This window comes from Stegastes partitus, unplaced genomic scaffold (assembly GCF_000690725.1).
Source record: "Stegastes partitus isolate 25-593 unplaced genomic scaffold, Stegastes_partitus-1.0.2 Scaffold225, whole genome shotgun sequence".
NCBI lineage: Eukaryota > Metazoa > Chordata > Actinopteri > Pomacentridae > Stegastes > Stegastes partitus.
Window position 1 is genome coordinate 83,203 of NW_007577956.1, and position 25,955 is coordinate 109,157.

The window sequence follows — 25,955 nt, forward strand, 5'->3', positions numbered from 1 at the left end:
TTGTGAGATTTGGTGAACACCTGCATTTCTGCTCCTGGACAACTTAAAGGGCCGGTCACCCAGAGTACCATTCAATTAAATTATTATTAAAGCTTCTAATGAGTATTCATGAGCTTTAGGACACACCAGTTTAACTCCTGCTGGTAGAACATCTCAAAGCAGTTTGTCACAAGGTGTCCTGGCTACACCTGGTCTGTGAATCATTACAAATCAAACTGATGATATGGGACACAGTCAGAGAACCACTGGTCCCATTAGAACATGGGCCGAGCACAGAGAGAAAGTGGGACGACCACATGTTGTGTTTATTTTACTGTGAAATGACTCGAAAACGGTGCAATTAACAGGTCAAAACTCAAAGACCTGCAGGTTACTATGATGAAAATAACGCCCATCTCTTTTCAGTACATTTAACACTGTCTGAAAACTTTTACATTTATATATATGTATGTACGCATTCATATGTATTTATACTATACTATACATATATTTATATGTATTTTACTTCTTGTGTGTTTTATTCCTTATTCTTATTTATCTTACTGTTTCGTTGTGGAACAGGTGCACAAAGCATTCACTGGGCGTTCTACCAGGTGACCAGGTGTCTAACTGTGACCAGTGAAACACCTTGAAACCTTGAATCCTTGAACACACAGTATTTGTAATGGCGACAGCAGGGGGGCGACTGGTACGATGACTGGGAGGTTCACCAGAAGCTTACTGGAGCTTTGGCCTTGAGTACGATGTGGAGGAACCTCGACTACTTTATATTTGTGCTCCACCACGTTTCAGAGGTAAATATGAACTTTTACTCCACTACATGTATTTGATGCATCGACCTCGTTGGAGGTTCAGCTCAGGAGGATCAGACATAAGAGGAGGACGACCACCAGACAGTCAGCTTTCTGGTGACAGACGCTCATCAGATGCATTTAACCTGAAATCCATTTTCAAAGACGGTCAGGTATGTGACCTCCATACATTACCAGATAACCAGCGCGTGGCTTTGTTGTATGTTTTATACGTTACTGTCCTGGTTTCACAGTGTTTTATTGTCACCTGCACACTGTTAAGGTTCCTCCTTTATGTTTTGTGTCTGTCATCACACGTCCAGATACTACAGCTGATAATGAACCAAACTGGTGCATTTAGTGACACGTCTGTTCCAGTTCACTGTCTCTCTAATCGTACACTGAATGAACACATACATACATACATGCTGATGTGTTATTATAGCTGAGATAAGACTTTGTTTCCCAGTGAGCTGCAGCAGCATAAAGACGAGCACACATCAGCGCATCACTAATTATGATCTAACTCTGTGTTATTCTCAGACAGGCCGTTCTGCATAAAGAGTCACTCTGAGCACAGCTTTGAGCTAATAGTTTGGTAGAGAGTAAAGAACGTTTCCTTTTTATTTACTGGAACCAGGCTGGTTCTGTGGTACCGCCATGATTAAAATGGATCCAGCATTTGTTGTGCTTCGTTTCTGCTGCATTGAATCTGGTTGAGATCTAGTTTTAGAGCTGATTCAGTAACATCAGCGTCACCGACTCGCTGTTATCAAGCTGGTGTTCACTTCCTGTACAGACCCAAGGTCACCTGGTCGGGCCTCACAGTTCTGCAGCTGCTACTGAAGGAACGTGAGGAGGGTTTTAGAGGTGGGAAATAAAGAATAAATGGTGTAAGACTTCAGGGATGAAGTTGTGTTTCTGCACTGCATTACTGCTGCTTTATCTCTGTGAACGGTTTGTCTGGTGTTGATCATCGGGACGACAGCGGGTCGGTTCAGGGACAACATGAGAGCGTCTGAGCTGGAATTAACACAACCTGATGTCCAGCACATGAATGAGCTGCTGCTCTCATTATCGCTTCATTCTGAGCAACACAAACACACAGTTATATATAGATAGAGATATATGTATGTCTACACACACACACACACACACACACACACACACAGTATATTTACAGCGTGACTCATGCTCGAGGTGGGCCAGTTTAATTGGGCAGGATAAGCAAAGGGGTGGGCTGAGAGCATGGAATGAAAAGCAGTGAGGAAACGAAGCTCCTGAAGACACATCACCACCACCACCACCACCACCACCACCACCATACAGGAAGATCTGGGGCTCAGCTGCTCAGTAACCTGCGTCTACGTCGTGTGGGCTCGAGGAGCTTTAACCCCGACATGCTCGGCAGAAACAACCCAACATCATCACAGACCCAGCTAGAGTCAGACATCCCGGACAGCTCGAGCCGAGGAATGCAAACAGCAACACTCTGTGGTCGTCAAAGCTCCCTGGTATGTGGGCAGGACAGATGGAACCCAAAACACAGGGGACAGGTCGGGGACAGGGCAAGACAGTCAGAGGGCCACATTCACACAGCAGACCAGATCATAACAGTAGCAGGGAGAGAAGAGAGGCAGAGGGGGAGATAGGGAGATAGCACGGGCCACCGTACGGACTCGACGAGAGAAGAAGCAGTCTCACAGACCTGATCAGCGAAAATCCTGGTTTTTGGCTCAAGAATGGCTCCTCCCCTTAACTCATCCTCCACAGCCATGAGTCTTGGAAGCAGAGAGAGGGAGAGAGAGAGAGAGAGAGGGGGGAGAGAGGGAGAGGAGGGGGGAGGGAGGGGTGACAGAGAAAGAGGGAGTGTTATGAATTCAAGATTAACAAGATGTTGAGCAGGTGCATCTCCAACATCTGCCCCAACAACAGCACAGCCATAAGACGCAGCTTTAGCCGAATCCCAAACCCCCGGCAGGCCTCCTAAGCCGCCGTGAACGCCGAGCAGCAGTAACCTAAGCCACGCTTTATGAGGCGCTGCCAACTTTCACTGGTGGACTGTTTTCTCCTCTCGGCCCCGCGGGATTTATCAAAGCAGTTTTTGCCCAATTGGAGGTGTTTTCCAAGTGCAATTAGGGCCAACTGTGGACAATTACGCCAGGCTATGTGGAGCGAACGGTTCAGCTACAGATCCCAATCATCCCCAGGGAATTGCCCGTCTTACGTAACACAGGCTGACCGAGGCACGGGCGCAAAATCCTTTGACTAATCATTTCAAAGACGCCGCTCGCAGATATGAGCGAGCGGCCTGCTGCAGTTTTCATGAGCCGGCGGACAGCGCAGGTTCTCCCAGCTCTGGTGATTATCCCAGTGCCAGGGATTGGCTCCAGATCGGGTCATTCAGCGATATTTCTCACACTGTGAATGCTGCTACTTGGTGATAAATGCCAAATAGAAGTTACTGTGCACAGAAAAAAAACAGAAACCTCTTCACATGATAGCTTTCTTTGTGCTGCCTTCATGACTTTTGGTCGACACTGACAGCAGCAGAATAAACATCCCTGAAACTTGCTAACAAGAAGTAAGTTTGCTGAAATATTATCCCTTTACAGCGGCGCACAAAGGGCTGCACATTTATGTCAATTTGTCTGGGTGGAATGAGCACAAAGATTGCCAGTTGTGCATTCATTAAGCAACTAATCCAATCAAATAGTTGACAGGAACATTTAATTGCCGCCGTGTTTCGGCGCGGCACCGATCGAGCCGCTCGGTGTCACTCAAGGCTTTTTCCCGCAGCACATTATTCACATCAGCTTTATTCAGAACACACAGGCACATGTTTGACAATAAAGAACGAAAATCCACAGGTGAAGTTTCAAACAGAAGTGTTTGGATGTTTTATTCCATAAATAATGTACAGTGTCGAGAGTTATTTTACAAAAGAAGAGAATAGGAAAAGAAAAGAGTCAATCATAAGCACAGACAGAAATATTAGCACTGTCCCAGAAAACAATGGAATGTAACATGGGTTTACAGCATTAAGATTCTGACATGACTTCAAAAGGCAGACAATGATTCATGTGGGTGATATGTTACAAAAAGGAAAAAGAAAAGAGAGAAAAGAAAAGAAAAAGTTCTTATATCCAGTTCAAGTAGTGTGCTTTTGAGGTCAAGTCGTACATTTAGTCAGAACAATGTGTGTTTCAGCCAACATGAGGTCACAACGTCTGAATATTTTGCTACAGAGAAAAAAGGCAAGAGACAAAGGTGTCGATAGGATGTAAAGTCAACGGAGAGACAGACCTGGATCAAACAGAGGCTGCAAATACGTTCTCTGTTGGTTTGTGCCAGCGTGTGGGGGAGCTCTCTGATTGGAAACTTACCTCTCAATGGGTGTCGGTGCGTCAGAGAAATCTGGTTAAAGCAAGAATTATTTGCAACTATTTGACACAGGTCTGCGCAGGAGTGAGAATAAACCCTTGGCTGTTGCTACAAGCCATCACACACACATCAAGCCATCACCACTATGAGTTCATTTGCAAGATTTAAACAGAAGTTGCTGCCGTAGTACAATCTATACAGCCTACCAATATAGTCTTGCTACAAAAGAGGCAGATATACTGACACCAGAATATTATCTATATCTCTGGAGAGGGAAAAAGAAAATAATATGGTTTCCCTTTTAATAATCATAATCATAATAATAATAATAATAATATGTAAATGAAAACTGTAACTGCATAAGTTCAATGACAGTACTGTCTAACGTTCTTAAACGACTACTCTGATCACCAAGTCACCGGACACCACCAATGACGGACTGCAGGTCAAAAGTCATACCAAGCATATACAGCAAAATCATACAGAGAGAAGAAAATCGCTTTAATTAATAAATAAATGCAGTTAAAATGCAGATCAATTCACAAACACCGTACAGAAAAGCCAGAAACAAGGTCAGAACTGAAGAAACACACTTTTGCAGAACACACGGTTGTTAAAGAGTCACGTCATCGTTGTCATGTTGTCTCTTGGTATTTTTGCACTTTACAGTATTCCAGGTCTTTATTTCTCTCTGTCTAGATACTGATGGACGGCACCTGGTAAAAAGGTTTTGGCAGGAAGTCACTGTTTCTTTATGTACACACAACATAGGTCATCGGGATGCTGCGTGTGCATCAGCGTGTCCTATCTATTATTGCGCTTCTCCTGCTAAAAAGTTAGCTATTGCAAGGTTAAAATAGTCTCACTCTCAATAGAACTCATATATATTTCATATAATATTATTGTTATGGCTCTTGCATCACTGAATTTAATATGCTATGGATTATAGTTAAAAATAGATTATTACTATGACAGGTGCAATTAAGACCGTTAGAGTTTTTCCCCTCGACTCCAAACTCGCTCTCCAGCATGAGTCTGTTCGGCTCACAGCAAACAGCTCGGGGAAGATAAATAGTTTCATTCATATTTATAATTAAAATATTTTGACAAAAAAATAGGAGAGCCTGTAGCCAACTAATAAGATCACTAACCTCAAGAAAAAAATAGAGATACGAGTGCTACAGGTAAAGTGGATTCAGTGTTCCAGTGGATTGAACCGAGCATGACTTCAAACTCAACATGTGGCTTTGGTTTAAATTAGATTGTTGAGAACAGAAAGTGTACCTGGTCTAGTGACACATATTAGATCTGCTCTGAGCTTAACGTAAAGTTTGTGCGCAGAACATTAAGGCTTCTCTGAAAGAAAATCTCCAAACGCGACGCTGAGTGTTTCAGTTCTGCAGATCAAGAGATTTGTTCAAGCCTACACAGGAGCCGTGAGGATGGAGATCACACACGCTCGTTTTGCAGAACCTGAGCTCGCATTTGCATCAACGTGAGAAATCTGAATGTGAAAATTTAACTCAAAAGTCAATTGAAGACGAAACGTAACAAAAGGCTGCGGTTGTTGTTGCACTAAGATTCTGGAGTCCAGTCAATCCAAACAGGACGGCCTGAGACGGTACTTCTTGGCATCCACGCTCTCTTTGCATTGCTCGTGAGTGCAATAAGATTCACATGTGTCCAGATGATGCACAAGTTCTGGCAATGCCCTTGGTGGTCTGGCTCAGTGAACTGGGAGTAAAACGGACTCGGAAGCATCCAGATCTGCTACTTAATTGATCCTTGTGTGGTCGGATGACGGAGGTCACACAAGCTACAAGTGTAAGCCTTGAAAATCTCCTGCACCCTTTATGCTTCATGTGTGCAGCAGATTGGTTGTATTAAGCTTAAGTAAGCAGTGGTTTTGCTTTAAGTGCTCTGACAAAGTGTCTGTATTGTGCGGCATAGCTCCTCTACGCCTTTATGCTCCAATCTTCAGCGTTCACGGACGAATTCGAGCTCCGTCTGTGACGCTCTTCCCTCTTCATATTACACCATAGAGTCTTATGTATGTAAAAAAAGGAGAGAGGAATTAGTCCCCGTGTTCACTCCATAGAAAGAAGCGTCCTTCAGTGAACACGGTTCACCTCGGTTCAAATGGAAGAGCTAATATTAAACCAATGTCTTCCACAGTCCTGCGCCTGAAGGTCCAAAACATTTCTTTGAGTTGCTTTAAAAAGTGCAGACATGTTTCTGAAGTTATCAAATTTTCACTCCTCTTGTGCTTTTACAGTGCAATCAACTGGAAGTTACGCTAAGGATCCCAAATCCAGTTAGGAGCAGAACTGTTCATAAAAACGGCTGATGGTTAGTGCAACAGCACAGGATACGGGAGGACGTTTAACGATGCTTTTATATACAAGGTTAGAGATGGTTCCCATAAAAGACGAGCAGGACTCTCTGTCTTCATTCCATGTCTTCTTTCCTGGAGTGGATTAGAAGTGGCAATATTCTCTGTCACAGATATCCACCCTTCAGTAGCAGACCACAGACTATTATACCATGAGAAAATATTCTGCTCTTGTCCCTATAGAGTCTTTTAACTGGGTTATTTTCACAATAAAAAACATCAAACTAAATTTGGCCAGCATTGCTAATGTGCAGTCACCAGTCAGATGCACGAGGAATCCTTCAAACACAGCAAATATTTGGCTTCTGGGCCCCGATACAGCTGAGATCCGATCAATATTCCACTGCTTTCCCATGAACTACTTAATTTGTGAGTGATCAATAAAAACTAAAGATTGCACTCAAAAAGTGCCCCATTACAATTTCACACAAGCACTCAATAAATTAGGACTCAGCTGGAGTTCTCCGCAGTCGTCCAAACACGACGCTCCTGAATAACAAGTAAAGCATGTGGCGAGGTTCTGACGGCAACGAGAGCTCAGAGGACAATCGGCGCTCTTTGTCCAGCTTAAGTCAGTAGAAAAGCAGCAGCCACCGCGGGGACATGCCCTGCATGCTTATCCAACAAGATATAGATCTCTGTCCTCCATATTATACTCTCTCATTTAATTTGTCACTCATTACATGTCTGCAGCTTTGGCTTGCAATATACAGCTCCCTGCCTTCTCCCAGGGCCACAGGGCTTAATGAAACCAGCCTCCTACCCTGCAATATTCTCTGCAAGATAACAACCTCTGGTAAATAGAGTCCTATTCCAATATGCAATATATGTATTTTAGGGAAGAGCTGCTTCAAGTTCATGTCTCATCTCGTTAAGTAGAATTCAATCTGCTAAAGTTGTGCCGTGTCAATCAGACTTGTGCTCTCGCTTCCTCCTCATTTTAATTAACACTATCAATCACAATCTAAGAGAATATGCCACTTTCTCCACATATATTGGAAAAAGACGTGTACGGTCTATTCACCAAACAGAAGTGTGGCCCGCCCACGGCCTCCCTGTAAAAGATCACATGATGTCTCAGCTGTCGTTTGCCCTCCATCCCAACAACAGACTCCATTTACCTGCTAATTATTCCTTTAATTTGGGAGTCTTTCTCCACTTGCTGTTGCCGTAGCCTCCTCTCACTGTCCTCGAGTCGGTTCTGGTACTGTAGGAGGATCTTATTGGTCTGCTGCTCCTGTGTGAGGAGCCTCCGCTCGTACTCCTCCAGCTTTTTGTGGGACATCATCAGGCGCTCCTTCAGGGAGTTGATCTCCTCCTCGTACTCCCGTACCTGACACGGACACATGGAGACAGCACAAAGTTAGATGATTGCTGGCTCAGCGCCTCGGTTTCACTACAGCGGCTGATAGATTTCCAAAAGCTTTGTCCACATTCACACAAACTGTAAAGTGGAACATTGAAGCTCTACATGCAGGCAGAGGTACAGCGATACACCAAAGTACTAAAGAAATGTGGCTGATGGCCGTTTCCCACACGGTCTGTGACCTCTGGACGTCTGTGTTACGAGTCCAGATCTGAACGCCATCTGCTCAGCAGCTCCTCTGCATCACACTAACATGCTAGTCCGTTAGCAGTGATACGTACCCTGTCCATGCGTGACTCATCCATGCTCTTTGAGTACTCCTTAAGTTTGAATTCCTCACGGTCAATCCGCGAACTTTCAATGTCAGCCGACAGATGAGGCATGTTGGAGACCCAGGCCACGGTGCGCTCATTGGCTGAGGGTGGGTTGAGGGTGGATGGAGACTGGGAGCCCTAGGAAACAAGGCCAGCACACTGAATATGAGAACATGAGTTCTTAAGTGGATGAAAGTCACTTTCATAAGAAGCGACGTTGTGCAGGATTTTATCCAAAGTGCCTCAGAGTTAGTTCAGACACCGTGAGCCTGGCCGGCCCCTGGTGGGACTCCAGCTCTTAATCCTGAGCGCCAGTACCGCGCTGCACTAAATGAGCTCCACACACACAATTAAGAGCCATTTACAGCAACTGACATCTCACACATTCCTGATAAATAGCTGTGTGCACAGGTGCTGATAGGAAAAGCAGAGTAAAGAGAGGAGATAAGCCCAGAGTGTGCAGATGTTACCTGTTTGCTCATGGTGGGTTTGAGCAGGTGCTGTTGCTGAGACTGTTGTGGTGACTGCTGAGTGCTCTGACTGGTGGTTCCCTGTGGACTCTGGCTTTCCCTGACAGAGCTCTGCTGGTGGGGCAGGCCCGGGGCAGTGTTGTCTTTGACGGACAGCTGCCGAGGCCCGTGCTGCCGGCCGCCGTAGCCCGACTCCGGTGACTGGAGGAGGTTCCCGCTCTGAGGCCGGGTTTTGGCCGGAGCAGCAGGCGCGGCGGCTGCGCTGACGGACAGCTGGTGGGACGTCTGGGACTTGACGCGCTGGGTGGGAGGCGGGGCAACAGAACTCTGGCGCATAGGTTGGACTGTGGAGGGAGGCGTGGTGGCCAGGGAGGAGTGGGAGGTTCCTGTCTGGGAGGTCATGCCCATCATTTGTTGCTGCTGCTGGAGATTATCCTGAGAGAGAAAACAGGGACATCACAAATCAGCAATTTGGTCCTTGTTTGATTTGCGTTCCCCAAAGATTCTAAGAGGATTTTTAGGCTGGAGACGTTCTTAAGAAAATGCCAGAAGCTGTGATGGTTGAGTGTGTTGCTTCAGTTTGAGTGACAAACTGCTAAAGGGTTTTTCAGATTAAAAAAATCTTGCACAGACGTTTATGATATATTATCTTTAGGTGTGATGGTCATGAGGTAAGAGTGGAAACGCAGCATTCACATAACGACGACTTCACCAGGAGTGTTTCCCTGAACATGGCTGCTGGCTGTATCCTACTCTGCACCCGGCACCATAAGGCTCCACATTATGGCTCCGGTGCTAAACAAACCGGTGTCAAGAACATGTGGGACGAATGGAAATGTAGGCTGCTTCTGTTCGTGTTTATGCCGTCATTGATGCTTTTTCTCGTGCCTGCTCTGCAGAAGAGTCAGCAGTCAGATGTAACGTTGAACTGGTTCGCCTGCACCTGTTGTTCATCACACCAAAGGATCCTTCACCTTTTAAACCAATCAGCACTCAAGTTATCGCCTCATCATGGAGAGGCGACGCGCTGTTGGCTTGTTGGAGGATGCATGCAAGCTTGTGTGTTGGTTTAATTCCCATAATCCTTCACTCTGCATACGCAAAGAGGCCAACGTTAAACCATACATCCCCTGTGAGATGACTGCACAGCCTTCAAGCAATAATTAAGCGTTGTACCACCTTTTTATTTTTTTCAGAAAACCTTGTTTTTGGCTGCAGGCCTCTGCATCAGCGGCCCTTCCAGATCAATAGTGTCACTACCGGAGAACGAAGAGACGCATTTCTCTTTCACACGGCGCTAAAGCTGGTCTGATACGACCTCAGCCTGTGAGCTCCGGCTGGAACGTGTCCATGTTCACGTTTTCTGCTAAACTACTGTCAGCTAACTGCAGCTAACGCTTTCCATTTCAGATTAATCTGATATTTTAAAAAAACGTTCCTGACGTATCGTATGATCTTTAAAACGTGTGAGAACAGTGAAAAAGCAGAACATTGTTGTAGTGGAGGGAGCAGCATGAGGGAGCGTTATTGGATTACTGATGTAGTTGGAGGTTGATTGTTGGTTGACTGACTAACAGAACCTGTCAAATGAAAGCCAGACCTCAGCCATAAGTTTTCAGTCACAAGGGATGAAACAATCACGATAATCACTAAATCATTTATCGCTGTGAAAAACTAAAGAAATAGAAAACATTCACTGTTCACAGCTTTACGGTGGTTGCTTTTGCCTGATTTAAGTTGTTGTGAATTGAGCATCTTTGGACAAAACAAGCACAACAAACATCACTTTATACTGAATAGCATCAGCTAACAATGCAGTCAGATTATCTTAAAGTTCTTCTGCAGTGGCTTTGAGACCTGACAGGAACTCGGTGAGCAGATATTTACCTGCACATGCATGGACATCTGCCGGCGTCCATAGTCAGCCCTGCTGTAGTCGTCACTGTAGCTGTGTGAGTGGATGATGCTGGGTTGGCCCAGGTGAGTGTCCCTGGTCCTGAGGGTGGACAGATCCTCACTGCGAGAGAACCCCCCATGGGCGAACTGTGGGATGTAGGTCTGGTGAGAGGGTTCAGGCTCTGGGGCCAGGAGAAGAGGCGCTGGGGGTTGAGCCCGGCTGTGCTGGTGATGGAGCTGTTGCTGTTGAGGCCCATCAGCAGTCGCCAGATGAAAGAGGGGATTCTGGAAGGAAAGCGGGTAGCGCATGGCGGCGGCCTGCTGTTGCTGCTGCTGGGATAGCGAGTCGGTGGTGGTGCCCATCTGGCTCAGCTGGCTCAGCCGGAGGCCGCCGGACATGCTGGAGCCGCCAGAGCCAGCTGACAACCTCCCACCGGCCCGCAGCTGGCTGCTCAGGCCCGACCCCAGGCCGCCACCGCCTCCGCTGCTCAGCCCTCCGAAGCTGCCCATGCCGGCGATGGAGGCCTGGGAGGAGTTGAGCATGTCCACCGACTGCAGGTTAGACACGCTGTTCATTCGGGAATCCTGGAGGTCCATCATAGATACGCTTTTATTGACACTGAGCACCTAGATCATAAGGGATATGAGAGGCTAGTGTGCCCCCTGTTATTTTGTTATGTTAGGTGGCCACGGATGATATGGGTGAGGGTGGTGCGGGTGTTTTTACCGCGAGGCCTGCCTGGATATCGGAATGCCTCAAAGTATTTCCCAGGAAATACCGCTAGGATGAGTTGCGTGGTGAATCAGTGGAAAAAAAGCAGATGTCATGATACACTAGAGCCTCGATCACACGATGGCAGATTCTATTCAGTATGACCGACATGCACGTCATACTAACCTCACGCTGGAAAGGATAACCCTAGTGGATGGGATGATGATTCCCCAACTCAGTGTGATAGAACTCACCTTAGGGTCTGGTTCCGTGATGTCCGAGCTGCTCGTGCAGTACGCTGGGCTGGATCGGGCCAGGGGAGGGCGCGATACGTAAAACATGTCTTTGGAGGACGCTCGATGAGGGTGGTCACGGTCCTGAAAACTCATCTGGGCGCGGGATGGCATGACCCCTCCGGTGGAGGTAGGGGAAGGCAAACGAGTGATATCTATAGAGCTGGAGAAACAGCAGCGCGTCAGGATGTCGGCTAGTTCAAGTCAGTACTATGAGCCAGGTTCAACAGCATTTCAGGAGGCAGGTCAAGTCTACACAAGCCACTGAGCAGTGTTTCCTCTACATTCATCTAGCAGCGGCGGCGGCGGCCCGCCATTACTAAATCCTAGACGCTGCTCCTTCACATTTCTTTCACCACATTTCACCAACACACCACCTATTATTAAATAGGTTGTAAAAGTAAAATCTGCAGTCAGATGTCATGTATTCAGGTGGCCACGGCTCCCGGAGAGCCTGCTGCCCCGCTGCTGGAGAACATCGTGGAGGAAACACCGAGTGTGCAAAGAAGCATTTGGATTTGATGCTGAAGAAAAAGCACCAAGACAACAATGAAGATGTTTTCATCCATGCCCCCGATGGAGTTCTGCTTTTAGCAAACACGAAGCGAGCGATGCCACCACAGCCGCCCACTCTCATCTGCAGCACAACTGCTGCTCATGTTCTTGTTTCTTCTGGTCTCATGAAGGGTTTACCTCCATGTAAACGCCGTATCCATCATACCTGGTGTGCATTTAAACACAGCTGCTGTTTTGCAGTTTCTGTTTTTCATTTAAAGTCTTAGAACAGTAACGAGTACTTCCAGCAGCCTGACATCTGTAGAGCAGATGTAAGAGCAGCGTCTCACTCAGCGTTCCCGCCCAACATCACATGAAAGCAGCACAATAGAAATGAAGCTTTATGATTGGACTCAGCAGCTATCTGAAGCACGGAGAAGCTGATGTTATGACGGTGACAGGTCGCGTGTACCTATTAAGATCCCTCATCATGAGGTTTTGGAACTCCGATGAGATGCCCCTGTTGAAGCTCGGCCGTGACAGCAGCCTGTCCGTCTGTCTCTCCTGCACTCTGTCCGTCTGGTGGCTGGGCTGCCTCTGGAGGTGAGGGTTACGCAGGGCCATGCTGATGTCGTTCAGGAGGCGAGGCAAAGGACCCAGCTTGATGATGGCGTCCTGCGGTTAAAGGAGGAAAAAAAGAAACGACGCTTTGCTGCAGATTTATAACATAATTCATTTTAGTGTTATCTAACATAAGTGCTTCATTAAAATGCCATCTATCCACCTCCACTCACCTGCTGCTGGAAAGTTACTGACAGCTCAGGCCTGATGAATGACTTAGAGTCTGATTTAGCGTTTGAGGTGAGAGAGCAGTCGGACATTTTCAGACCCAGTTCAGTCGTAACACCACATGTTTAGTCTGAGTTTGGCCGCACAGTGATAAAACCCAAAGTGGGCGGAGTCACCTGAGCAGCACAGAAATGAATAGGACTGACCTACTCTGGCAATTAAATTTAAACCATGATTGTGTGGCCGGCTACTCGACTTCACTACGTCAGCATGTTAGGCTAGTAGCATTGTCATACATGGCTCGTGGTCACATGTGTGTGTTAGTAGTTGGCATGAGTCAGCACACTGTGTGATACGATATTATCAACAGCAGGATCACATAGATGTACGTTTGCTGTTTCACTATGGAGCTCAAACATCACGTCCAGCGTCAGTCAGCAGCTGGGCTCATGTGAAGGATCATCAGAGGTGAGTGAGTCTGCAGCTCCCACCCAGAGAAGCAACAACAGCTTTCACAACGAAGACGTGCATCAGGAGCATGCGTTCTGTTTTGTTCAACATTCCTGAGAATGAATCCTCCAGACCTGGAGCGTGACGGCAGAGTTCTACGCTAACACCTGGAGGGAGAACAATCGGCACAAATGCCCTGAACTGACGGGACGTGGTCACTCTGATGCACGGTTTGCCCGTTTGCAGCGCGGTGGTTACACACTGGTTCCATGGTTACGACAACATGGCTGCCTACTTTCTCTACCTGCCAGATTTAACTCCCGCTGACCTCTTCCTCTTGAACGAGGATCTTTTGAAGGGTCACTGTTTTGACACAGTTGAGGAGGATTCGGGGCTCCACATGTTAATACAAGGAGACTTTAGGGGGTGTTGGAGGCAGGAGCACTGGGAGCACTGGGAGCACTGGGAGCTGTGTGCATCGCTGCATTAGGAGACTATAACGGGCGAATGTAAATCAGGATTGCTTTTTAATTTTTAAGGATGCAGTTTTGGAATTATTTGATCTCCCTGAACATGGTTAGGAACACAGAACTATTATCACACATATAACATGAAACACTGCAATAAAAGAGATGTCATGAAAGAAAACAACAAAAAAAACAAGTGTCCCCGAAATAGACAATAAGCATGGCTGTAGATTAAACTGTAGTTCATACTGAGCAAACAGTGAGCAAGCAGCAGCAGTTTCCCACAGTTCAAACAGTGTGCGATGGAAAACGAGCGTGGACTGTAAAACAGAGGAGCTGCCACTCTGCTGCTCACCTTGCTGAGCTGAGCCATGACCTCCCAGAGGAGACTGTGCAGTATAGACAGCTCCCTGCCCAGGTCGATGTATCCCTCAAAGCCTCCGGCATTGCTGACGCTGTCCAGGTTGGAGATCTCGTACAGGAACTGCTGCATGGAGCCCCACTCCATCTCCAGAAACTCATTCATGAAACACATGTACTCCTCTTTACTGCCAAACCTGCGAGTGGGCAATAAGGGGAGGAAGGAGATATGTCCACAGGGAGGGTAGAAAAGAGACGCAAAGGAGGAGAAAGAAGAGGAGAAGAAGATGTGAGCAACACATGATGATGAATTAAACAGGAATCATAACAATCATTAATTACATTTTGTTTTTTACCCATCTTACGAGGTAGTTATGGGGCAAATAAACCAAACTGTTACAGAAACTGTGCATAAACGTCATTTTCTTTTAGCAAGTAAAGTGTTTTTTTTTTTTTTTTTTTTTTTTCCAACAGTTTGAGGAAAAAATAGGGAACATTTTGCCTCATTGTCGAAGTGTACAGTACGTGAACAAGCACACCGCTTCCTCCCATGTTCACAATAAACAGTTCCTCTACTGAGCATGTCTGGAGGTGCACCACAGGGTTCAGTCGTTGGCCCGGTGATATTCACCACCACATCGATCCCGGCTCCATTTATTTTGTTCTAAATATGTTGAGAGAGTTCTGCAGAGTTCTAGTGATGTTTTCAGTGGAACATCTAAAGGTTGCATAACTAAAGACGTTCCAAAAACGTTGAGTGATGACATTAGCGTTTTTAAAACATATTCCCAGTGGTACATTGATAATAACCTTCATTTGTTTTCATGTAACATCATGTGACATGGTAGGAATAAAAGAACACTCATCAGAATATTGGAGGCAAACGCTGATAATAAATCACTTTAAAGGAACTAAAACTCATCTGATGTTGGTCTGAGAACATTCTTCCTTTGTTATCGTTGTCATGACAACATCCTCCAAAGTTCCCCTAAATGCTGAACTTCTTTTCTTAGTGAACTTTTCAGCTTGTAGGAACATTATTAGAAATGATATATCCTTAACACGACTTCTTTAACACATTATTAGAACTCGTAGGAATGTACTCGGGCACAAATATTCCAAATGTTAAACTATTTGCAGACGACACTGCTGTTTTTTTTTTTTTTACTGTTCTGCTGATTGGCTCATGCCTTTTCTCTCTCTTATGATGATCTAAGTACAGTTCTGAAAGCAGCTAAGGGTGGAGGCTGCTATCACGAGTCTTTTGGACACTGCAGAGAAGAACAAGACATGTAAAAGTATTTTAACTTTCATTTTTACTCTACAAATCAACCCTTTTGTGAATCCAGGAAGAGACGGGCTGCCTCTGTTTTAACCTTTGATTGAAATATAGACTGAACAGTTATGATCAGCGTTACAGGATCCACCAGAGTGCCTGCACAGGTCAGTGAACGGTGGGCGAGCGAACATAAAGGTTGTGATGAAATCAAATACACTGACTTGGAGAAGTTAGCCAGGTTCTGCACCACTTTGGCGATGAGGGTGAGTGTGCGTGACGTCTGCTCGTCGGGATACTCCTGCGTGAGGTTGAAGAGCGACGGGGACATGATGGCGGGACACAGGAAGCGCAGGAACAGAGAGCCGCTGATGAGGCGGTCGGCGATGTCCTCCCGACCCCGCTCAGCACAGCGCACTCTCCAGGAGGCGAAGACTTCCTTTAGCTCTCGAGGGAACACACTGCAAAGGGGTTTAATACGGTTCAGGATCAAATGTGGTCGATCAGATCAAATGAACATGCTGCCTGTTTAAAGCAACCTGAGTTGACCAACGTGCTGTTCATGTTGTCAGACAGTCAGCAACAAAACTCTACGCAAATACAGTCGTGACTCGATAACCCGACACTAAATACACAGCAGATCACATACAAGTCGCATTGAACTGGAAACGTGAAGGAAGTCACAAAGAAATCCTCATTGAGCATCAAGTCCTGCAGTGTGAACGTAGCCAATCTGTGGGATTGTTCAGTCAGATAATACGCCGTCATCCTGATTGGTGACATTAAATGTCATGTCGGAGTCACAATCCAAGGCTGTCGCTATGTTAAGGCTGTTTTTATGGGTTCTGTTGGTTTTTCCTAAAAACCTGTCAGATAGCAGGTTTAGGATTGTTAAGGGTCGATTATCCAGTCACGACTAAAACAGAATAAGGACAGCAGCCTGTAAGATCAGTTTCTAAAACAAGACAAACATGAACTATTAAAACCATGAAGAGCAGCTGAGAACATGTACATCTAAAGGCTCCATCTTCCTGCAGAGTTTCCTCGTTGTCCTGTGAAGGAACCTTGAGCCACATTCGGTACAGACCAGAGGAATCAACACACTGAATACTCCCACCATCTCTTTCTGTTTTTTTAATACCTGCTAACTACTCACCAATGGGAATTAACGATCTTGCAGAGTGCCAGCTCACAGCACATTCGCAGATTGGCTTGGTGGTCCGGCAGTACAGAGGGCGGTGTTCTCATGGGGTCCACTTCGCAGTTCTCCTCTGACTCATACAGGGCCCTTATGAACTCCCCTGCAAGTGACATTTCATCAGGAACAAATCCAGTCTTATTCATATGAAAAACAACATCAGTAACCGACTGTCAAATGAAAAGAATCCATTTTGGGTGAATACAGATTTCTTCAAGTGCAGCGCTGGAACCGGACCTGCTGCTGTTTGTTTAAGACCAGAAATAACACGTGGAGGTCCAGTTTATGAGCCAACATGTTGCTTCACCTCCACCTGAGCTGGAGGGCTGCCCTGGCTTCATCAGCAGCTTCTTGTTTTTATGGCAGCCGGCTTCCTTTAGGTGGCGTCGCTGCTTCCGCTGGGCTTTAATGAGACGCTACCATCCTGTTCTACTACAAACTTATAATTAGTCCGGTTGCTTCCAAAAAACCTTATTATCCATTTTCTCAAGCTGATCTTTCACCACTGCCCTTCCTTCCTCCTAATAGTTTTTTTATTTCAGTTTCTATTTAAAAGAATATAATAAAATCAGGCCCCCCTTCCTTTGCCTGACTCTGAACATGAAGCCAGTTGGCTGTTGACCTTCTAGCACCTGTACCTTCACTGAAAAGTCAAAACACCCACAAAAACTACTGAAATCCATTTAGCTTGTAGAGTGAAATCCTCAGAAAGAAACCGTTTACATACCACAGGAGTGTTATAACTGTTATTTTTAATAAAATGACGACAAAAAGATTTTAAAAGCGATAAAGTGGAAATCTTACAGGTTTCCATGTTGTTCTCTCTGGCAGCGATTCAAACTATGTGACAGTCAGTGGTGCAAAGTAACTGAGTACATTACTCAAGTACTGTACTTCATTACAGCTTTGGGCCACTTGTATGTCTCTCAGGAATCTACTTTATCCCTCTACACACTGTGCTTTCTCCTACGTTGATCTGAGAGCTTTCTAATCATATAACTTTACACATAACAAGCTTTCCAGCTGGAACACGGAGCTACAGAACAAACCAGCCGTGGTCTCAGACGTCCATCAGTCGTTGATGTTTCCACCAAATCGTGAGTTTCCTTCTAAATGTCTCTCATGTCTTACCTACATCTACCTCAGTCGGGTGCACACATGCAGTGATTAAGTATTTCTATTTTGCTTCTTTGGTATTTTTTCTAGTTCTGTGTAATTCTTGCACCTCTGGTGACATCGTTCAGCCTGGTGTCCCCTCAGCCAAGCCTCCAGAACAACACAGAGAAAGGAGAAGGGAACATCTGACTGCTGGCCGATGGAACAGGTCCAGGACTGTTTCCACAGACACCAGGTTTCTATCACTGTCATACCAGGACTTCATACGTTCATACGTTTGGCGACAGAGAGCGAGCTGGCAGACATTTATTTAAATCAAATTCTTAGAGAGTGCCACTTTTAAAGTCCAGCAGAGCGACTCACTCCGTCAGAAACCTGCACCACTAAGGCAGTAAAAGCCAAAGCACATCCTCCGATGTGAAGGAACTGAATCACTGCTGTTCTCTCGTCTGGTCTGTTGCAAAGCTTTTAGAGCTGATGTTAAAACTGGACGTCCTGTTTTCCAAGGCTGCCTCCACGTCACCCAGCAGCTCAACGTGAAATGCATCAACAGACAAAGACGGACGGAGAAAGCAGGGAGCAGCTAAAGATTATTATCAAGACTGTTTTCATCGTTAAATCACCTTCTGGACGTTTCCTCTATTAATAGATTCACTGTTTGGTCAATGAAATGTCAGGAAATGATTAAAAATGTCAATTAACAAACATCTTGTTGACTGTGACAGAGGAGCAGAGACACGAGAACATGCTCACATTTAAGAAGTCTGAATAAGAGAAGTTGTTTTTTTTCCTTAAATTATTCGTCAAAGCAATTAATGGATTTTAAAAACAGCTGATGATTAATTTAATATTCGACAGCTAATTAATCAATCATTGCAACTTTTGAAGAAGTCTTTGTCCTCATTTTACTTTCCTTCAATTCAGTTTTCTTTATTTTTATATAAGTTTATTGTCAGTTTGCAGTTATTTCACTCTGACTGAGTGACGGTGGCGACCGTCCTGATGTCGAGCAGCGGTTCTTAGTTTTCCTGTAACTGGACCATCAGGACACATGAAGCTCTGTTCTCTCTCTAGTTGCTCATCATTCACACAGACATCAGCACTGAGCCACGATATCCACATAATTCAACGTATCATCCCACAGCAACGCAAAGAAAAGATGAATTTGACTGAGTAAGCTGGAAAACATACCATGGCTCAACCAAAACCAAACCAACGCCTCCAAGCAGGGTCACAGGATCTACAGGAGGATTTCTCCTTTAAATCAAAGTTTGGTTGTTTTAAAACCTTTAAAAGTTCATCGACTGAGTTTGAGACAAACTGAAACGAGGAGATGTGCCTCGCTGCTTTTCCTTGCGGTCTTATTCTTTGTCTCTTCCTTCCTGTCTCTCAGGTCTGAGTGTGGACTTGTGTGTTCGGGGATGCTGACCCACTTTCCCTCTGCTGGCAATCATCAGACACACCTGAGTCCTGCAGCATAAAACCTCCTGCTCTACTCTCCAGATCATTCTGCCAGCACACGCTGTACAATCACCTGCTCCTACTTATTGTTTGCTCGCTGACACTGACCTTCCTTCCACCTGTGTCTCAGGTTCAAACCTTGGAGTCCTCTCTTTGACCATGCAGCCCTTTCCCCTCTCTACTGCCATGGATCTTCATGCTGGGCCCTAAGCTTCCTGGATTCCCTCCTGGATGGTGTTCACCCGCCGACAACTCAGTCAGATGCCTTCCAAGAAATCCCCTCTAAGTGTTCCTCACCCTCATCTCAGACTGTCCCAGTAGAACATCCTGTAATGCATTACTACGTGCATGTGGGTCCAGGTTAAGTCCTGGTGAACATGGCTCTGGTGGTGGAGCAGGTTGAATTTCTAGACAAGATGCTGAACCCCAGGCGCCTTGCATGGCAGCTCCTCCACCATCAGTGTGTGTGTGTGAAAGGTTCTGGAACCGAATGTTAAAGAAGTTCTGACTATTTTTCTGAACCCAGAACGGGCTCTGGACGGTTTTTACTCCCGTCACGTTTCTACTCACTGTGGGTTTATTATCCTGCACCTCTATGAGAACAGCACAACCACGGCTGAACTGTGTCTGCTGTGCAGTCCGACACCGACCCAACGGCACAAATCATTAGAAAAGAAAAGCAAAAGCTGAATTTCTTCGATTACTTATTTTACAAAAAAATAACTAAATCTTCTTCAAGTTTCCACAGCTGTTACCAATAAATACCTGATGGAATGGTGGCTCTACGTCTTACAGATATTTTATTATTTACATTATAATTAGTTTCCATATGGATCTGGTCTGTGGAGACGCAGCCTGCAGCTCGGTCCAGTTCAGCTCGGTCCAGTTCAGCTCGGTCCAGTTCAGCTCAGAAGCTGCTGGTTGCTGCTGAGTCGGCTTCACGGTTGTGAAGATGACTGTAGAAGTTTTTGGTTTCATACAGAATCTGGTGAATATAAGGGATGTTTTATTGACAAATCATTAACTGAGATATTTAAAAAAGTAAATAAATAAAAAAAGTGAAAGAACATCAGGTTTGAAGCTTCGATGTGAATCATGTTCTGATGAGTGGTTCTTATCAGAACGATGAACGATTCTTCCTGTTTTTACTTTCTGTGATAAAGGCAGAACTTTTCTAACTTTACATTTTGAAATAAACGACAGCATCCTCTGGTGGATTTTGGGCTGAACAGGGTTCATCTCATCCAACACAAGAACCCCCCCACTGTGACTCACCGATAGCATCCTTGAGGTACTTATGTCCGATCAGTTTGAGGTACTCTTCTATGGCTTTGGTGGCCAGAGTGTTCTCTCTGAAGATAAGGTGTTCTCGGTCGATGAATCTGTCTACCTCACACATCGCCATGTCCGAGAGGAAATCCTGGACACAAGGAGAACAAAATCATTCCTCTTCTAACAAACACGGCGTTTCTGATCACAGGAACTGACGCAACATGCCAACAGGTAGAGGAGTCGGTGCCCACCTTAGCCTTCCCTGTGCTCTGCAGGATGTGCACCAAAGCACAGGCCACCTCCTCTTTGCTCTTCACACTCAGCACTGGCTCCAGCACGGCACACAGGGTGCGGTAGTTATTGGTGACATACTCTGCAAACTCCTTGTACAGCTCCATGGGCAGGATGTTCATGGTCTGGAAGCGGGATTTGAGGCGTAGGGATGCGTTGATGATCTTCCCTCCTCCGACTCCAGCCCCCTTGGTGAGGACGCTGGGCTGGATGACCGGGTACCACTGCTCCACAAACTGGCGTCCGGTGATGCTGGAGATGGGGATGCTCACGAGTCCTAAGTATGTGCTCTTTTCCTTCGGGGGGGAGAAAGATGTTAGTTGTGATGAGCATGTGTCACAGAAAAGCCATGTCTTTGTACTGCACAAAAACAAAGTGAGAAATGTCACAAAAAGTTCATTTTAAGCTTTAGCAGTGAATTAGTAATGACCAGCAGGACGAACTGGATCCCCGGAGTGCTCCTGAAGCTATGGCGACGGCGGCGCTGCTCTTCTACTAAACTGAGAACTGAAACGACCGGATCTGCGACTCCGTCTTAATTCTCTTGCTTTTAAATTGTATTATTTTTAAAACTGACAAAACCTAAAGAGGAAAGAAGTGAGACTTTTACTGCCAAATAACAGAGAGCGGCCCTAATGCTCAGCCTCTCCAGGGGGTCCACTGGGTTGTTAATCCCAGGCACTGACTTAATGATTAGTTCATCAATTACTGTTTCTTGCTTTTCTTGCTCTTGAACGCACTCCGCTTCCCTCCAACCCAAACGATGTAAACGGCGTAACTGTAATCGTTCTGCTGTAAAGCCAATAGAGAAAATGACAAAGACTGATCTGGTGCCTCTCCTGATTGATAAACTAGAACTTTGCATAATAGTTCCTCCTCACAGTGTGTCCTCTCATCATCTGCTTGTGTTTGTTGAATGAACGCTCACGTTCAGTATTACTGTAGCTCTGTTTCCATAAAACCACAGCGCTGCTCTACACAAAGTGATGCTAAAACAAGCCACAAACTGATCGGCCACAACAACAAAAACAGCTGAAGATGATCTCTTTATGAGACGTCTGTCGGTGGGTTGGATTTATCAGGGACCAAGTGAACAGTCGTTTCTTGAAGTTGATGTGTTGGAAGCAGGAAAACTGGGCAGCGTGAGCATCTGGGAGACTTTGCCAACGGTGCTGGCTGGACGACGGGGGCAGAGCATCTGCACAACACAGGTCCTGTGGGGTTTTCCTGGTGTGCAGCGGTTACAGCTACTAAAAGAGGTCCAAGGAAGGATTACCGGTAAACTGGAGACCGAGTCATGGGCGCCCAAGGCTGACCCGATGACAGAACGGTGTTCAGACACACAGAGCATCACATCTGGTTGTGTATGGAGCTATGCAGCTGCAGACCGGTAAGAGCGCTGAAAGCAGCAATACGTTGGCCACATGAGCACCAGAACTGGGCCGAGGAGCGATGGAAGACGTCGGCCTGCTACCACCAAACAAATCCACAAACCTCTGCAGACATTTTCAGATTCCAAGAGGTGTTGCAGGAGCAGACTAAATGCTTCTAGATGGAAACTAACAGACCTACAACTGAGAAAAACACTGAAATGTGATGACAGAAGTTTCTCAACAGCACACTTCTGATTGGGCCGGCACTGGGAAGACTGGGTGGAAGTCTGTTTGAACGGGATGGGGAAGTGCATGGTGCCACGGCTTGAGGGAGGTGGCCCGGTCTGATGGATCCCATCATCGTGTGGATGGCCGGTGCTACCTGGGAAGACATGGCAGCAGAATGCCCTACGGGAGGATGGCAGCCGGTGGAGGCAATGAGCTGCTTGGAAACCTTGGACCTCTGTCGAAAACACTGCTCAGGAATAATGTGAGGAACATGACTTAAGGTTCTGACTTGGCTCTCAGTGGATCTGCTGCTGATGTCTAGGACACCTTCAGAGGTCTGTGGACTCCATGTATGGACAGATGAGAGCTGTTTTTGACCTACACAGTATCAGGCAGGTGGTTTAGAGTCGTGTGTGATTGGTGCACATTACCACAGTTCTTTTGCAGACACTCCTGCAGATCTCACCTTGCGTCTCTTCTTGTCCGTCTCCTTGTATAGATGAAGGCGTAGGTTGCGGACGGCTGGTAGGTTGTTGAATTCAAAGTGCTCGCCCCAGAAAACGGTGTCGGTGCGGGGTTTGCTGGTGGTGCGTGCGTACAGCATGTCATCCAGGCAAAGTTCGCAGTAGTAGCGTTTCTTGGCTGGAAGCTCGCGGGCCTCTATGATCCACAGTTTGAGCACATTGTCCACCCTCCGGCTGTTGTCCTGTGTGGAGACCAAGTCGGGTCAAACAATGTCGAGCGCACCTAATAACAGAGTCACTATAAAGCTTTGCAGAGAGAAGATGATAGAATGCAGGGGGAAAACATGACAAACAGCGAAGGAAAAAAAGACTCAGTGACGTGGAAGCAGAGGCAGTGTCTGTGAATAAAGGGCGACAGCAGGTCAGCCTGCAGGAGGACGGAGTCAATGACAGGAAAGAGATGGCAGGTGACACGGCGGCTGGGCTGCTGAGGACAGTCGGCTGCGCTTCATAAACTGCTCTCAACGCTCGACTTGAATATGGAGACGGAAGACAACGTGACAGACACACAAAAGAAAGACAACAGAAATGTGAAGGATAAGACTTCTTACAAAAAGTGATCCACTTAAACACAGAAAAACACAAACGGCACAAAGCACATGTGCTGCAAAGATGAGGGACAAACAATGGCGGTAATGTTTGTGCAGACAGCTACACTTCCTAATCAAAATCACAAAGCCCCAGCTATATGTGACATCCCCCATGGGAGGAGAGGAGAGAGCGCCGTGTTGATTGCAGAGTGATGTTTCAGCGAACGGGGGCTGACTCATTTCAATTGGACTGAAATGCCATTGTTGTTAGCCCCCTGTTTGCTTCAGACTATTTAAGTCCTAATTTAGACGGCTCAATGTGCGAGCATCATCCAGATCCACAGTTCTTAAGTTCTCCATTTGTATGCTCTTTGATAACCGGCGCCAAACACGAGGCATAATTAATTCCAAACCCCTGAGTTTGAATGCGCCGGGCATCTGGTGGCTCAGTTTGCTCGTGCACACACAGTGCAGCAGCAGCAGCATGAGCCCAAGTCCTCCGCCTTCATCTCGTGTTACAGCTTCCCCCAGATCCCGTCTTATCTGGGCTCTGCTATCAAAGGGCTGATAAAACACTGAACCGGGGTGGAGTGGACACTCTGCTTTTGAATACGGAGAAACAAACAGCCGAACCTCAAAGACGGAATTTTTAAAAAAAGGCTCCAGAAAGTTAAGGAGAATGCTGCTATTCCTGCGGCGAGTCTTATCGCTGTCGGTGCATCTGGTCTGAGATGCGCGGTGCGTGTTGTTTGGGGGGAGGAGGGGGTTTTGGAGAGAGCACCCGCGTGGAGTCCTTGGAGCTCCATGACTCAGCCAGGACCCCCGCGGCCCGAGCATCTGGACGAGGCGCTCGGCTCGGCTGATGCTTCATCTCAGTCTGGCTTAATAACTCTTTAGTCCCTGGTTGCCATCAAAGCTGCATATCTCGCATGCCTGCTCACTCTTAATAACAGCGAGGGGAGACGTGGGACAATTTCACAGAACTATGGGTGAAAATTAGGATATTGGTGTTATTTGAAGCCGATATGAAAGCCTGAGATGAGTTATATTCTAGGCTGTGGGGATGAAAACAAGATCAGAGTACCTTCAGGCTGCACGGGGAAAGATTTCTATGTGGAAACACGCCGGCTCATCTTCCTAAATTGCACAGTAGCGCTTCAAAAAAAATGAGAGCATCTCATGTGCACGGATACGTGTCAGATATGGACACACTGGAAATGGGCCTCATGTAAGAACAGACTTCATCCTAAAGCACAACCACAAGCGCTGCAGCTCCGATTCCTCCATTAAAGTGGCAGTCTGGGGTTTTTGGTCAAAATTCCATAACAACCTTTCAGTTTATTGTATTTCAAGTGGTCTGAGAGGAGACGAGACATCTGCACCTCCTCATGGCTCCGTCTTCAGGCTTTTGGAGATCGAGCCTGTGACGAGACACTTCAGCCAATCACAGGGGTTGGAGAGGCTGTTCAGAGAGCAGGCGTCGCTCCTAGTGGCTGTTGTACAAATGAAGATGAGGATGGATGCCTCTTTAGAAAAGGAAAAGCCTGATTTAATGGAGGAACATTGGTAATAAGGGCCTACACCCGAGGAGAGGAGGACGGATGGATCAGAAGCAGAGTCTGACTATAAATGCAATAAAACTCTTGTCAATATGTGAAGCACACTCATGTAACTGGATGTACACGCCGTCACTACTACGTTCTGAGTCTGCCATCCTTCTCCTGGACAGGTGAGCTGCTGACTGCAGGTACATCTAGTTGTGATGACGTCTCTGCTGAATGCTGCTCCTACTTTATTGCTCTGTTAGCTGAAGCCAAAGGCTCACCGCTGCAGCTGACTCAGGTTCAGCTTCAAGCTCGTGGTTCCTGTCCACCTGAAGCATACGTCCATGCTGTCAGGTGGAAGGAGCTCCGGACAGCAAGGGGAAGGGCTTCAAATCCTTTGTTCTCCATTTTTCTGTCCAGCACCACTTTAACTGCACAAGTACCTCATAAGATTTGGTCTTGAACATAATCCATACCCCTAACAGAACCGTTTACTTCCAGTCTGTGCTGCTCAATGTCAAGTCCTGCTGCAGAAAACCAACACATCCTGTAACAGCTATTAGAGGTTTGAAAAGAAAATACTGTTACTGAAGAAAAGTAAAGCCTTAGAAATTAAAAACCTCTAAATTGGAAACTATGATGTTGATATGATGCAGCTATTGTTCATATTTGCTCCAAACCAGTGTTCAGACTGCTGGTGAAGAACCAACTGGTGGTTTTCAGTGGAAGTCGGAGACATCAGGCTACAGACTGCTGCCTGGTGAACGCTGGAGTCACCTTCATGATGTGCTGAAGCATCAACCAGTCATACGTTCCTGTTTCAGCCTCCCTGCTTCCTTTCTCTGTCTTGTTCTGTCTCAAAAATAGAAGAAAAATGTGCTCCTGCCGTTAGCTTGAGCTATTTAAACCGACCTATTCCCATGTTTTAGTCAACGCGGGCTTCAGGGACCTAAAACAGCAGCT

General features: G+C 46.3%; 1 protein-coding gene across 1 annotated transcript in view; it reads right to left on the reverse strand.

The window, feature by feature from the left end:
- The window catches only part of syngap1b (synaptic Ras GTPase activating protein 1b), a 190,987-nt gene that overhangs the window by 18,221 nt on the left and 146,811 nt on the right, over positions 1–25,955 (reverse strand). The window contains exons 8-20 of the mRNA XM_008281155.1: positions 22,861–23,100; positions 20,754–21,089; positions 20,506–20,650; positions 16,612–16,756; positions 15,680–15,916; positions 14,175–14,376; positions 12,586–12,788; positions 11,580–11,781; positions 10,605–10,760; positions 8,718–9,152; positions 8,215–8,385; positions 7,689–7,900; positions 2,500–2,572 (exon numbers count right to left, since the gene is read on the reverse strand). Coding sequence (XP_008279377.1) covers positions 2,500–2,572; positions 7,689–7,900; positions 8,215–8,385; positions 8,718–9,152; positions 10,605–10,760; positions 11,580–11,781; positions 12,586–12,788; positions 14,175–14,376; positions 15,680–15,916; positions 16,612–16,756; positions 20,506–20,650; positions 20,754–21,089; positions 22,861–23,100 — 2,757 coding nt within the window. The remainder of the gene's footprint in view (positions 1–2,499; positions 2,573–7,688; positions 7,901–8,214; positions 8,386–8,717; positions 9,153–10,604; positions 10,761–11,579; positions 11,782–12,585; positions 12,789–14,174; positions 14,377–15,679; positions 15,917–16,611; positions 16,757–20,505; positions 20,651–20,753; positions 21,090–22,860; positions 23,101–25,955) is intronic.